We start from the raw sequence: 14,022 nt of genomic DNA on the forward strand, positions 1-14,022 counted from the left end.
GACGCGTGGGTCCAGAATTAGCCTCCACAGTCACTTACAGACTCATTGTTAAAACCGTGTTTATGGAAGACAATCTTACTTGGCTACGAGTGATCACCAAAGAAGATAACCTAGAATAATGACACTTTAAAAATAAGGGACAATGGATGACTCTAGACAACACAGTAGGAGAAATCTAGCAATGTGGAGTGAAACACCAATTTATCAGATTATTGCTTGAGGTATAGATACTCCCAGACTGAACTTTTCAAATCCTTATTATTCAATGTTTTAGAATTCCATGCCTAATGTTTTTCTTTAAATTGATAGCTATTTCGCATAATATATTGAACTGCGTAGTCCACTGAGTAGCCTAATGTTTGCCATTTATATTACAGTCCTAGCAAAACATCCACCAGTACATGTGTAGGGCTCTTGTATGACAACAGTCCCTGGAGGGGATTGTGGTAAACAATATACCCCCAGAAGCTTAGGCTACCCCTGTTGATAGTGGCTGGGCCACCCAGGGTTAAGAGTGTTCAGTTTTGCCTTCAACAGTGTCCTCGAGGGCCTTACTTAACTTATGGGAGAAAATGCACAGGTGCATTTAGAGTAGGGTCCTTGGACTATATCCAAGTAACTTGTTCCATCAGCGTAAGGATTTTCACTGGCACAACAGAAATTCCCCTTAAACTGGCTCTTGGTTTTCCCCATAATCCTCCGGAACAGACTCCAGGGGCAGGGTGGGGAGTGGTGGTGGTGGTGGGGAGTTCTGTGCAAGCAAAAATCCTTGCAGAGACGGAAAAAGATAGTCGGAGACCACCCATTGTCTGCTACCTATGCCTGATCACCCCAATAATTGAGAATTAATACTGTGCTTGCCACCTGTACTTGTGAGAGCTGTTTACTCACTGCTACAGTAGCATTAAAAATACAATGTTCCAACATTTGTTCCAACTTGCATCCTGAGCCAACGTCTTTGCTTAAAATGGGGGCAGCCAATGGAAAAAACCACAGTGGTTCAACTTGACCTCAACATGAGTGTGTGTAGGCCTTGCTGGGGATTCAGTAAGGAGGAAAGGCATTTCACAGTGGGAGCTAGCCCACCAAGAAGCATTCTGGCAGTGTTGCTGCAGCCGTTTAAATATTATACTGCTATTTAAAGCTCCTGAAGAGTTTTATAGTGAGCGAGAGGGAGGGAGGGAAGGAGGGAGACATAAATGATGACTGCCTCCAGCATTAAGCAACCCTGGGGTCATTTGTAATGTGGAAACTAGCAGTTGCAAGACTCCATGCACACACACACAGCTGGTTCCTACTAACTGCTGGGAATGGATAATGCTTGATATAGGCTTGATGGAGCAAGCAGGGTAGTTGCTGTTCTGTCAAATCATCCTGCTTACTTACATATGGCCAGCTTATAGGCACAGGTTAACAGTCATTTTCTCAATGACTGTGTACACACCCTACATTTAAAGCACCCCCCCCCCAAAATAAAGAGTCATGGAAGCTTTAGTTTCGCCATGCCAGAGCTACATGGGTCTGAACAAACACAAAACCCCGTGTTGCAAAACGTAGCAATCTACAAAAATACAAACACAACACGCTGGCTAATAACTGTTAGTGAATATATATGATGTCATTCAAAATATACAAATAAGCCACTTCAAAATAATGTATATATCATACAACACATCTCATAAAATATACAAGTAACTACAAGTTATATATGTATCAGAGTCAAACAAAGAAACAAACAAATCAATTGAATAGAGAGGAACGCCAAGCCGTCTCTCAAAGGAAGACGTCTCACAAAAGTCTCAGAGGAAGACGGCTCTCCGAAGTCTCAAAAGGACAGTATATCTGGAATAGTTCAACTGTTTTGGAATAAAGTCTTCATCAGTGAACAATTATCAATGAAATATTCATACTAGTGGGGATCATGCTAGTGGATCAGTGCTCACCGGCGCTAACAAATAAGCTAAAAATCAAGACCCCTGTGAAGTTTCATGTTATGCTTCCATGTCACAGATTGTTCCCCAGCCCAACCAATGCCACTCCAATCCTTAACATATTTCTAGACAAGCGCAATGGACAGTTTCAACATCTGAATAAGCATAATTCAGATTATAGCCCAAGGGGCAAAACGGAAGGTAGTTAACTTATTTAGCAGCTAGCCTAGATTAGAAAGCAGATGTTCTGAGCACAACTTAAGACTCCCTGCACCAGATAGCAAGCACTCAAGGGGGCCGCTTTGATTGGCATGTGAGGGATGGCAGAAAGTTAAGGTTGTATCCGACACTGTGCAAGTGGTTTTCCTCTCAATTCAGTGAGACTTTCCCTTCCTCACTTTCCCCCTTTTACCCCCCCAAAATCTTCTCCAGGGGGGTCCCCTGGCTTCCTGGAGCTGATTTTAAGGGCATGGGAAGCTGCAGAAGGAACGGGGGAGGTGTTATATTATGCAAGGAGATGCCACTGCAGACAGGAAGTGTTGGATACTACCCACAACTTATGCTGGGCAACTTGTCCCCTGCAATGGAGCCAGGATCAAGCCCTGCATGCTGTGCCTTGGTAGCTTTAAATGAAGCTAGAGATTACTCTAAAAAAAGTAATTGCTCCTTTAGGGATTATTAGACTCAGTGACGGCACATCATTCTCTCGTTTACTTTGGGGCTGCTTTTGAATCTAAGGATGTGTGCCATATATATAGGTACTGTCCACAACTGTGCTAACATTTACTCCTGGACTGTATGCACACATTATTGTTCCTTGGTTCATATATGAACAGAGAACTGCTGTGCTGGGGGGGAGTCCTGTCTCTAAGATGTGAAGAGGAATACACCGGAGATGAGAATCCACCAGAACTAACCCTTCCCTCATCTCCAGGTAACTTCTACTCCTTTACAGTATTCTGTTTTGCACACAATCATCTGTTGTCCAGCTATCATCAGTGGCATAGTGTGCATTTTATTAGCTTATGCCAATTTGCCAGTAGTGACACCTCCTGGAAAGGCAGAGACTTTTCATCACTGGCACCTCACTTGTGGAATACCCTCCCCAAAGAAACATGGTTGGCACCCACTCTGCTCTTATTTAGATGCCAGGTTAGGACATCCTCAGAGGCGTTTTTATGATTTTATGTCTTTCAAGCATAAATTAGCTTTAGGAATTTTCCACTCTGCTGTTAATTGTTTCATGGAATTCTTGTATTCTTTTTGTTGAGAATTTAAATTTGTAGACTGCCTTAGATAAATCTGCAAGGAAGCATGGTGTATAAAAGTTTGAAATGAACTGAAACAAAAATTATTTCCATTTTCCTTTTTTTTTGTAGCTTGTGCCAGGCTGCACCCTATTCCAGAACATCCTTTTATCCTACATTCATCCTTCTCCTTCTTCCACTAAATATTTCTAACTGCAATGGCTTTTCTGAACTGCCCTAACTGTGCTTGCCCCTCCGTTCACTAAATGATCCCCTTCTGCATCGTTGCTGATCTGAATCACAGTGTTTTCTTCCCTGGTGCAGACTGTAAGCTGCAGGTTGAGAACCCAAAGCCCTTCAGCTCTTGCTGTTCCGCAGCTCCCATTGTATCAACCTTTGGGCCCTGCTGGCTGGGGCTGATAGGAACTGGAATCCAGCAATATCTAGAGAGACGTGTCCCCACCCACCCTGTGAACATCCAAGATAAAGGTCCACGTCCTTTTGGCAGAGAATCTTATTGTGCAGTCTGCACAAATGGTTAAATGCTAACAGAGTCATGACTGAACTGAAAGTAGAACCGCCTACTTTTAGCCTGAAATGGCAAGCAGACAGCAAATGCCTGGTGAGAAACCCAGTTTGCCCTGCGATGAATGACGGTGCTTAACACAGCTTAGATGTGTTCGCAATCCCCAAGAAGTAACTCAAACATCAAAGGAGGCACCAAGAAGGTACTGTACCACATAGACAACAAATATTCTTGTGGCCCCTTAAAGGCTAACACATTTGTTATGGCATAAGCTCTTGTGGACTAGAACCCCCTTCAGAATCTTGAGATATTATTCTCAGTTGGCAGGTATATAATATTCCTGATGGGTGTGTGTGTGGGGGGGGAATGGTTAAAACAGTAGAGTAAAATGGAAATTAAATGCAAAATGTATAGTCTGTGACAGCTGGAGAAAGGCTCTAGCTCAGTGGTAGAGCCTCTGCTTTGCATGCAAAAGGTTCCAGATTCAATCCCCTCCATTTCCAGGTGGGATGGGAGAGAACCACACCTGAAATCCTGGGCAGCTGCTGCCAGTCAGTGCAGACAATACTGAGTTAGATGGACCAATGATCTGACTTGGTACAAGGCAGCTTCCTATGTTCCTAAAAGTTTGGTGTGTGAAAAATAAGCACAGTGACCATTCCTAGCAGCACTAACTGGTGATCCCATAATCACCCATGTTTTGCTACGCTGATTAGCAGCTGTAGTGGGACAAGACAACACAGTCCCTCTTCACATCCAAACAGGCAGAATCAAACTTCTTGATTAATTGTAATTCAGTGGCTTCATGCGGGAAGTCTCCCTTTAAAGTGCCTTTGTTGAAGAATGGAAACTTTAAATTAACTTAACAACACTAGAGCGGTTGCATTATTATCAATTAGCAGCCACTTAACTGAATTGTGACTGGCTGCACTTTCTGGTTTTCGCTGCCATTTGACCCAATTGCTCGCTACTTTCCCCCCCACTACACTAGCATATGTGTGTACACACACGCCTGTCAACTTCATGTGTCTGATGAAGTGGATTCTGTTCTGTAAAAGCTTGGGCCATAATAAATATGTTAGTCTTGAAGGTGCTACAAGACTCCTTATGTGTTTTTTGCTGCAGTGGACTAACACAACTACCCCTCTGGATGTTGTACCATGAAGATGAAGCACAAATAAGCCCATGTGGAATGGTCTGCAGTCTAATCAGACACAGAATCCTAATACGCAACAAAGGATCAAGTTTAAATTAGCTGATGCACATCTCTGCCTTTTCCTGGTTTTCTCTCCAGGGTGCTCAGAAGCAAAGGTGAGCAGCAGGGCTCTTGCTCCTTTAACAGCTATGTAGAAGAGAGAATTTTACCAGAAGCAGCTTCTCCTGAAATATTTGATGCTACATAACTATGAGGGAGATAGGAGTCCTTCATCTTCATATCTGGGGCTCTCTGAGGTGACCTGCCCTAAGCAATAAAAGTCTTTCTTAGAAAGTGAATTTGTTGTGTCAGAGTACCATAGCACTTTAATAGAGCAAATCTAAATAGGCAGCCAGTGATTCAATCCCTCCCACCAAATACTAATACAGTGGTACCTCGGGTTACATACGCTTCAGGTTACAGACTCCGCTAACCCAGAAATAGTACCTCGGGTTAAGAACTTTGCTTCAGGATAAGAACAGAAATCGTGCTCCAGCGGCGCAGCAGCAGCAAGAGGCCCCATTAGCTAAAGTGGTGCTTCAGGTTAAGAACAGTTTCAGGTTAACAATGGACCTCCGGAACGAATTAAGTTCTTAACCTGAGGTACCACTGTAGTCTGGAAGTGACGCTTCTCTCTTCCCTACCCACGCTGTTTTAATGGAGAGTTAAACCATAATAACAAGTGGTAATTGTGCCACTAAAGATGAGGTCCCAACTAACTTTGCCTCCCACCCCATCAGTTGAAGACTGATTGGTCTTCAGCTGGTGGGACAGAGCTCAGTACTGAATCACAGGCAGGGAACCTAAGGCCCTCCAGATGTTGTTGGACTTCTGCCCATGGCCATTGGTGAGGGACAATGGGACTTGGAGCCCAACAGCACATTTATCCCCACAGCTTCTCTAGCCTTGCTCTAGTGAATCACAGCTATACTTGAGGTGGGCCCAAACGGCACCACAAATACGAATATATGGTTCAAAACTAAGAAGCAGTCCCCCAAAATGTACATAGGAGGCTGAAGGTTGGTCTCAGGTCTGAAAAGATTGAAGACTACTGGGATAGATTACTGGGCTTGGATGCCCAGCCTTAAAACTCAACTCTGTTATAAAGCCTAGAGCAAAGCAATCTTGGCCTAAGGTCACAGAGGTTGTTGCTCTGAACTTACCTGAACTTACTAGAGGAGCAATGAGATAAAAACCCATTGGAACACTACACCGAGAACTGGAGGGCACACTTTTCTAGCAGCGCTGGCCCAAGGCATTTTGGCACCTGAGGCAAACCACAAAAAATGACACACGCACCCCAGCCAGGGAAGAAGAGAAGAGTGAAGATCTACACCAGGATCAATCCTACCCAACGGTTTAAGTCAGAATCGAAGGCTGTCGGTGGGGAGAGAAAAGACCGGCTCTGAGTCTCACCAGGAAGATACAGAGCCTGGGAGACCGCAGAAGGCAGCCCCCACCATCTCTGGGAGAAGATTGGCGGAGCCTCCTATTCACCAAGAGAAGCGGCACTGCTGTGGGGGTGGGTAGCGCAGAGGAAGTGGCAGGTCTGGCCCCCAAGGAGTGTGACACAGCCATTGCTGCCACTGCAGCAGCAGCAGCAGCAGCAGTAGTAGTAATGGGTGATGCATTCCTTGGGAGCCATATCTGCTGCTCTCTGTGGATCCTGCTGCCTGAGATTGAGCAGGCTCTGCTTCCTAGTGAAACAACAGGCAAGCCAAAATTTCCTTCTTTGTTACAGTAGACTACCAAGTCATCTGTGCCTGACCCTACAAGTTTTGAGGAAATAAAGAAGACCATGCAGCTATTGAAAGAGGCAGTCAAAATCCAGCAGCTCTAAATAAAACCCACTGCAGCACAATAGGCAAGCACACACCACTCCTTCTGTGTGTGTCGGGGGGGGGGGGAAGCTTTGACCAGCACCCCTCATCAGTGCACATTGTTACCTGGGGGTGCTACTCGGTCCTGATACTTGGGCTCGAATTCGCTGATGGTGAGCAGCATGACTTGAATGGTCCCAATGAAGATACCAGCCAGGCAGCCGTAGAAGATCACATAGAAGAGTAAGATCTTAACTGTGGCAAGAGAAAAAATAAACACACAACAGTCAATGATGGAAGGCTAATTATGCAAGAGGCCATTTGGGTACCAGCAGCTTCTCAAGATTACAAGCGCCAAGTTCTGCAACAATTGCAATTAAAGAATCACGGAGTTGGAAGGGGGTTCAAAGGTGATGGAGCCCAACCAGAGATGTTGTTGGACTTCCACTCCCATCAGCCCCAAGCAGCATGGCCAGTGAGGAAGGGTGATGGGAGTTGGAGTCCAACAACATCTGGAGGGCTACAGGAAATCCTGTTACAGCACCCCAAAGGCAATGCCCTCAAAGAATAACATGCCATTGAAAATAGCCTGGACAGACCTGAAAATACTATTTGTGGTATCATATCTCTCACTTTCTCTCTGGCAGAGCCAGGACTGCTGCTCACAGAGGGAGCAATACTATGCACGTTTACTTAGAAGTTCTGTAGAGCTCAATGGCCTTAATCTTATAAAGGACAGAAAAAAAATTGTGGGGTATAAGTCTGTTCACTGATTAGCCATGACAGACATGTAGAACCTCCAAGTGCAGAAAAAATAATTTTGTTGTTGTTTAGTCGTTTCTGACTCTTTGTGACCCCATGGACCAGAGAACGCCAGGCACTCCTGTCTTCCACTGTCTCCTGCAGTTTGGTTAAACTCATGCTGGTAGCTTCAAGAACACTGCTTTCTGCCCATTGTTGGAAACAGAATACTGAACTTGGGTGGATTTTTTGTTTGATCTACCTATGCTCTTGGTGGGATTCAAATCCAGTTATCTCTTTGCCCCAGCACCACAAATTCTAACAGTGAACACAAGCAGTGAGTGCCAATAGGACTGCAGTCAAAATGGGGACCCCAAGAAACAACAGGGAAGCATCCGGGTGGCTGGCGAAATGTTGAGGTTTGCAGAAGTATTTACAAAAACCATGAGGGGGCAAGAAACAGTCTGAAAGGTCTGAGCACGTGTAGGAGGCACAGAATGTAGGGTGATCACTGAGAAAGGAAAACAGAACATGGAGAGGACGAACAGAGTGGAATGCCCTACTTAGAGAAATTGACTGGTTGGAAATTCAAAGTGGAGCATTCCTTTAAGAAAGGAGGATCCACTGCAGAATTTTATTGTGGGTCTCACTATAATAGGCTCTAAACATAGCGGGTCATGGACTGAACCTTGGACCTATCATACCTGCCCAACCCCTGCTTTGCAGGAGACCACAACATGTGGGCAAGAACGTACACACATGATAGGAAAGAGCTAGGTTCCTATGAACACAGAAATACACATGTAACTCTGGGCTACATGCAACGGCAGAGAGCTCTTAGGCACAGGAAGGCGGCTAGAAGCTCTTGCACCAGTGTAAATGAGCCCTTGCCGCCAAGTAAATGTGCTTGTGACTGTGACATCACAGACCCAGTTTGGGGGAGTCACATCCATATCTGAAGATGCATGAAAATTCAATTCCATGTAGCTCAGATGATTAGAGCATGGCAACAATAAGGCCACAGTTGTGGGTTCAATCCCCATACCGGCCACCTGCATATTCCTGCATTGCAGGGGGTTGGACTAGTTGACCCTCGGGGTCCCTCCCATCTCTATGAATACCAAGAAACACCAAGTATGGCAGATCTCCAGAGTCAAAATGCCTTTTGCCCAGCATTTATTTCAATTGTGGCCCTGTGGTCCTATGCGCCCAAACAACTTTTAGCTTGCTTTTATGTAGTGCATTAATAAATGCATCTTGTAAAAGTCACACATTTGACTGCACTTGAGTTGTAATCAGCTAGATTCATACGCAAATTACAGATGCAATTAAAGGGTTTTTGTTATGGTTAAGGGAAGGCAAAGGGGGACATAAAACTTTATTACTAGGGTTGTTCCCAGGAATTGTGCGCATGCTGAAATCTGGTTTTATCAGTTGCGACTTTAGAGGGATTACCTCTATAACATTCTGTGCTAGGCATCACAAGGCAGCCCTACTGGGTGAAGATGCCAACTCATGCCCTATTGTTTTTGTACTAAGAAGTCCACAGCAGCAAACATGTTGGTACTTAAGAGACTACAAATGGGTGTAGCTGTTAGAGCGTCAGGCTAGGACCTAGAAGACCAGGGTTCAAATCCCCACTTACTGGGTGACCTTGGGCCAGTCAATGCTTCTCAGCCTAACCTACCTCACTGGGTTGTTGTGGGGATTAAATGAGAGGGAGAACCATGCATGTCGGATAAGAAGTTGAGAAATAAATGCAATAAATAAATAAATAAAATATTGGAGGTCCCATCTGCACTACACATTTAAAGCAGTATTATGCCACTTTAAACAGTCACTGCTTCTCCCAAAGAATCCTGGGAACTGCAGCTTGTTAAGGGGAAAACTTTCTGACAGTAAGAGCTGCTCAGCAGTGAAACCGTCTCCCATGAGAGGTGGTGGACTCTCCTTCCTTGGAGGTTTTTAAACAGGAGAGGTTGGGTGGCCACCTGTCATGGATGCTTTAGCTGAGATTCCTGCATTGCAGGGGGCTGCAGTAGATGACCTTTGGGGTCCCTTCCAGCTCTAAGATTCTATGATTCTAAGGGGTGTTGTTATGAGATCCTATTCTCCGCACAGAGCTACAATTCTGGTTTAACAGTCAATTCCTCTTTCCTGGGAGCTCTCATAGTTTTATTTCTTTCAGGGGGGACAGGGGTCTGCTAACAACTGTCAGCACCCTTAAACTATACTTCCCAACATTCTTCGGAAGGGGGGAAATAATATCTATCTAAAGTGCTAAAATAGTCCTTTAAAAATAGTGAACACCAATATAGAGAAGTTGCCGGTGAAAGATGAAACCCTAATCAAATAGGGGTTGTTTTCATTTTCCTTTGAGGGAAATTAGGCATGGAGACCAGCAGCAGTACTTTTTTTTTTTTTTTTTTTTGCACACTTGGGGCTAACACACTCTTCGGTAACCAGGCAGCAGTAGGCAAATAGCTGTGACGTCAGAGAGATTTGGACATTTTTTCCAGAGTACAGTCATAGGAGGTGCTGTTGTAACGAGCCAAAGAGTATGTCCGCTTACAGCAAGGTGCTGTGGGTAGGTTTTACTTTAATAATAATAAAATAAAAGTGCTTCAGAGAGTGAGGAGTCAGGTGTTTTAAGTCAGATTTCTGGCCAGGGTGTTAACAAAGAACCAACCACATCAAAGTACACAGCCTACTGTGCGCTATGGAAGGCATCTACTATATGAAGGAAGTGCATGGGTTATAAAAGAAACAAAACAGCTTATTTCCTAAGACACAGGTAAGAGCCTCAGCTGTTCTAGCTGTTCAGAAAGAGGAAATCAGGGACATTTTACTGGCCCTTCCAGCAACCAGGCATCTTTGCTTCTAAGGGATTCTAAGCAACAGAGTCTCTGAAGATGGGATTTTGTCTGAACACCCATTTTGTAGCTCAGTCTCTCTGTGGACTCCAGCTCCTCTCCCATCGTTAGGCAAGAATCCCCTTTTGCATCTGCCTTCTATGCAGACTCCGGCCAAGGATTTGAACCGGGAAGCTCCGGATATGTGGCACTTCCAACAGGACACTGACTGGCTGGAGACGGTGCAAGTCTGGCAGCAGCAGCGGCTGGCAGAAACTCATGCGTGACTACAAAAAAGTTCCTATACCAATACGTGAATCATTTCAAAAATAACACCGTAACCTTTTCTCTTCCCCCAGCTATCTTTTAAAAAAGAAGAAGCTATTTATAACGTCAGGTCCTCTTAAATAAAGCCATTCTTATTCCTTATGAACAATCTTTCTGCTCCCCCTTTCCTTGGATCCGTTTGCTGTTTTGGCCTTAGTAATCAGAGATGTTTCTAAATTTGCACAAAGAGTTTTAGAAGGGAATGGAAAGTTCTAGATAAGACGGAAACTCCTCTGATGGATGGATCTACAGAGACACTCAAGATCACCTGCGGAAACCTCAGCAGAGGGAGGAGGAGGAGATTCAAGGGCACCCTCCCCTTCCTTTCAAGGGCAGACAAATCTAAATGCTTCCAATGCCAAAAAGCTCTGGGCATGCTCCATTCTACCCCTATGGGTATTGCTACAGACTTTTCTATCTGCTAACAACAAAGGGAGGGGGGTTGTGTTAAGCGCTTATTGCCTGTCATCAAAGGAGCCTGTTCAAAATAAATGCTACCTTCTCCACAAAGCAGGTTAGAATACAGTCAATGGCCACATGGAGCATTATGAAGGGTCATATTGAAAGAAGGAAAAGAAGTGGGAACAGTTTGATGCTCAGGCACCTTTCAGAGGTGTAAGCAAATGGAGAAGAAGAAACTGTGTGTTTGCCTGAAAACCTTCAGTGTCCTTTGCCTTTGAGCCGGCTTGTGCAATGCAGAACCAAGGTGGTCAACTGGGGAAAGGGCCTCAGTCCTGGAGTGTGTGTGGGGGGGGGGAGGTTTGTGTGCGTGAAGGGTAGCAATGAAAAAACATTAAGGTTTGACTTTTTAAATTTTTTTTAAATGGGCCCTGAACCTCAGTCTCATTCAAGTTGGGTTTAGTTGCTAGGAGACAGCCTTCAAGGACTTTATTATTCCTAAAGCTCCCTTTGCTTTTCCACCTGACCTTTTCTCTTTATCTCCGCTGCCAGCAGCTCAAGCAGGCCTACCCCCCAAAAAGGTGTGCATGACAAAAGGATGAAATCCGGCTTCCAAGCAAATGTGTGGTCAGTACCAAAGGTGCTTGGGTGGTTGTCCTTGGTGGTTGCGGTGGCACCCCATCCTCTCCCCATTCCCTCAGGGATCCCAGCCCAGCCTTCCATTACCTCTTTGCTTGAGAAGGTGTCACCTTGACTAACCTTGAGCTGTGATGCATTATTAACCCTTTTGGGGTTGGGCAGAGTCTGGAAGGCAACCCTAACTCTCTCTCTGTTCCGTTCCCACGTCTCATCACATCTCATCGTGGCCATTTTAGAGAGGTAGATAATGCAAACACACACACAAGGCACCGCTACCGTGTCCTTTCCCCTCCCTGAGTGGGCAATGGAGGGAGCTGCAGTGGCTGCTCTCCTGATGAGGAGCATGGCGGGCGAGGAGGAGTAAGAGGGGTGTGTGTCGGGCTCCCCCCTCTTTCCGTCGCCCCCACCCCCTCCACCCTGCCCGCAATCACGACTCAGGCTTGGCTCACTACATCAAGTGCCCTTCAGCACGACCTTTGCAGGCGGGGAAAGCAAAGCAAGGCGCAAAGGAGAAGCAAGCGGCTTTTTCCTCTAGCGCAGAGGCAACAGGCTGCTTCGGAGCGACCCAAGTCATCGCGAGGGGGGGGGGGAAGAGGGGAAAAAGCCGGGGATTCCCCCCCCCCCCCGATCTCTCTCTCCTCCTGTCTAGACGGTCGCGCCTGGGAAAAGCAAGCGAGCCGGCTAGCCTTAGTAAGCCCGAGGTGCATCTTCCAAAATAGCGAGGAGGCACGAAATGAATGAAACCCTTCTTTCCACACACGCCAAAACCACACCACACCCCGGCAAAAAACACAGAGCGACGAGTCACACATTGCAGGGAAAGGCGCGAGCCTGGCACCGCGCACGATCCCAGGCCAGCCCTGGCGCTGCAGAGCGGGTCGCTTCCCTCCTCGACACGCCGACCAAGTGGTCGTGGGAAGCTGCCCAGCAGGGGAGGCTCGGGGTGGGGAAGCCAGCCTTGCCGGGCAAGGAAAGCGACCGCGAAGGTTTCGCACACCTTCGCCGAGCCGCCTGCCTCGGATCACAATGAGGCGAGCGAGCGGCAATTTAGTCGCGTGGAAAAGCATTTCCAGGCAGGGCACGAACAGCGGAGCTTCCACCTGCCGCCCACTGCCTGCCTACCCACGCGAGCGCGCACTACGGCTCTTCCTTCCCGCGCGGCTCGCCCGCCAGACCGCCTCGGGGGCTGTTTGGAAAGACGGGAGCCGAGAGGGCAAAAAGAGAGAGAAAGCGCATATGGAGGAAGAAGGTACTCACACCAACTGCCTCCGGTCCTCCCTAGGAACTCCTTCTTCTCCGAGTTCCAGATGAATTTCTTCCAGTTGCCATCGCCTTCCTTCTTCCCGCGAGCCATGAGCGGAGGTCGGCGCGGCTTGTCGCCTCACGACCAGGAGTTCTGCAGTCCGGTCCCCCTTCAGAGACCGCAGCCTTCGCTTCGGAGCGTCCTCTCCGCGAAATTCCCGCCGGCAGGGCGCTCGCGCTCTCCAGGCGACCAAAGGAAGGTCTTTGTGTGCCCGGCGGGGCGTCCCACCCTGACGAGGTGGCGCGGGCGGGCGGGCGGGCAGGCGGGCGGACAAGCGCGCGTGTCGAGTAATCCGTGCCCGGAGAGAGAGAGAAAGAGAGAGAGAGAGAGAGAGACCGGCAGCCGGGCCAAGCGGTGCAGGAGGTGGCCTGGGGGCGGGGTGGAGGGAGAGTGAACCAGAGCGCAAGCCGGGGGGGTGGGAAGGGAAGCAGAAAGCACGAAACCGGGCTCTGCCCAAGGAGAAAAATTAGCTGTGTCCCCTCCCACTCGTGCGGGATATATTGCCCAACTCCTGGGGCGAGCGCCGCCCACCCAAATGCCGGTAGCCAATGAGAGCGCCGCCTTGCCGGCGAGGGCGTGGGGCTTCGGAGGGGCGGAGGAGAGGACAAGTGCGCGAGCCGCAGGAGATGGCGGGAGCCGGGCTAGGTTGTCGGCGACGGCGGCTCTTCCCGCTCCTTTGCGTACCCCTCCCTCCCTCCCTCCCTCCCTCCGCCCGGGCAGGCACCTGCTTCGCGCGGCGGCAGAAGCAGGGAGAGGAGAGAGGCTCCACCTGCATGGGGAGGGGGAGAGAGAGCCAGGCAAGCGGGAGCAGGGCAGCCGCGTTCGCCGGGCAGCTGAGGCGCAGCGGCGGGCGGGTTGGGCTCGGTGGGCAGGTGGACGGAGGCGGCGGGCGAGGAGCCTGCTTGGAAGCGGGGAAGGTGTCCAGCCAGTCCCGCAGAGAAGCAGCGAGCGGCAGCGGGAGAGGCGCGCGCCTCCCCTGAGCTCAGCCAGGGGTGGGTCAAGAAAGCAGCGGGGGAGGAGGGGAAAGGTCTTGCCTTAAAAA

The 14,022-nt window shown here is 48.0% G+C and overlaps 1 protein-coding gene and 1 long non-coding RNA gene across 2 annotated transcripts in view; both read right to left on the reverse strand.

Moving 5' to 3' along the window:
- ATP1B1 (ATPase Na+/K+ transporting subunit beta 1) overlaps nt 1-13,391 on the reverse strand; it is a 33,544-nt gene extending 20,153 nt beyond the window's left edge. The window contains exons 1-2 of the mRNA XM_081859815.1: nt 12,935-13,391; nt 6,846-6,974 (exon numbers count right to left, since the gene is read on the reverse strand). Of these exons, the coding sequence (XP_081715941.1) occupies nt 6,846-6,974; nt 12,935-13,031 (226 nt within the window). The 5' untranslated portion in view covers nt 13,032-13,391. The remainder of the gene's footprint in view (nt 1-6,845; nt 6,975-12,934) is intronic.
- Nucleotides 1-14,022, reverse strand: part of LOC309340812 — a 229,142-nt gene that overhangs the window by 115,856 nt on the left and 99,264 nt on the right. The gene's annotated exons all lie outside the window — the stretch shown is intronic.

This window comes from Podarcis erhardii, assembly GCF_964252035.2.
Source record: "Podarcis erhardii genome assembly, chromosome: 4".
Classification (NCBI taxonomy): Eukaryota; Metazoa; Chordata; class Lepidosauria; order Squamata; family Lacertidae; genus Podarcis; species Podarcis erhardii.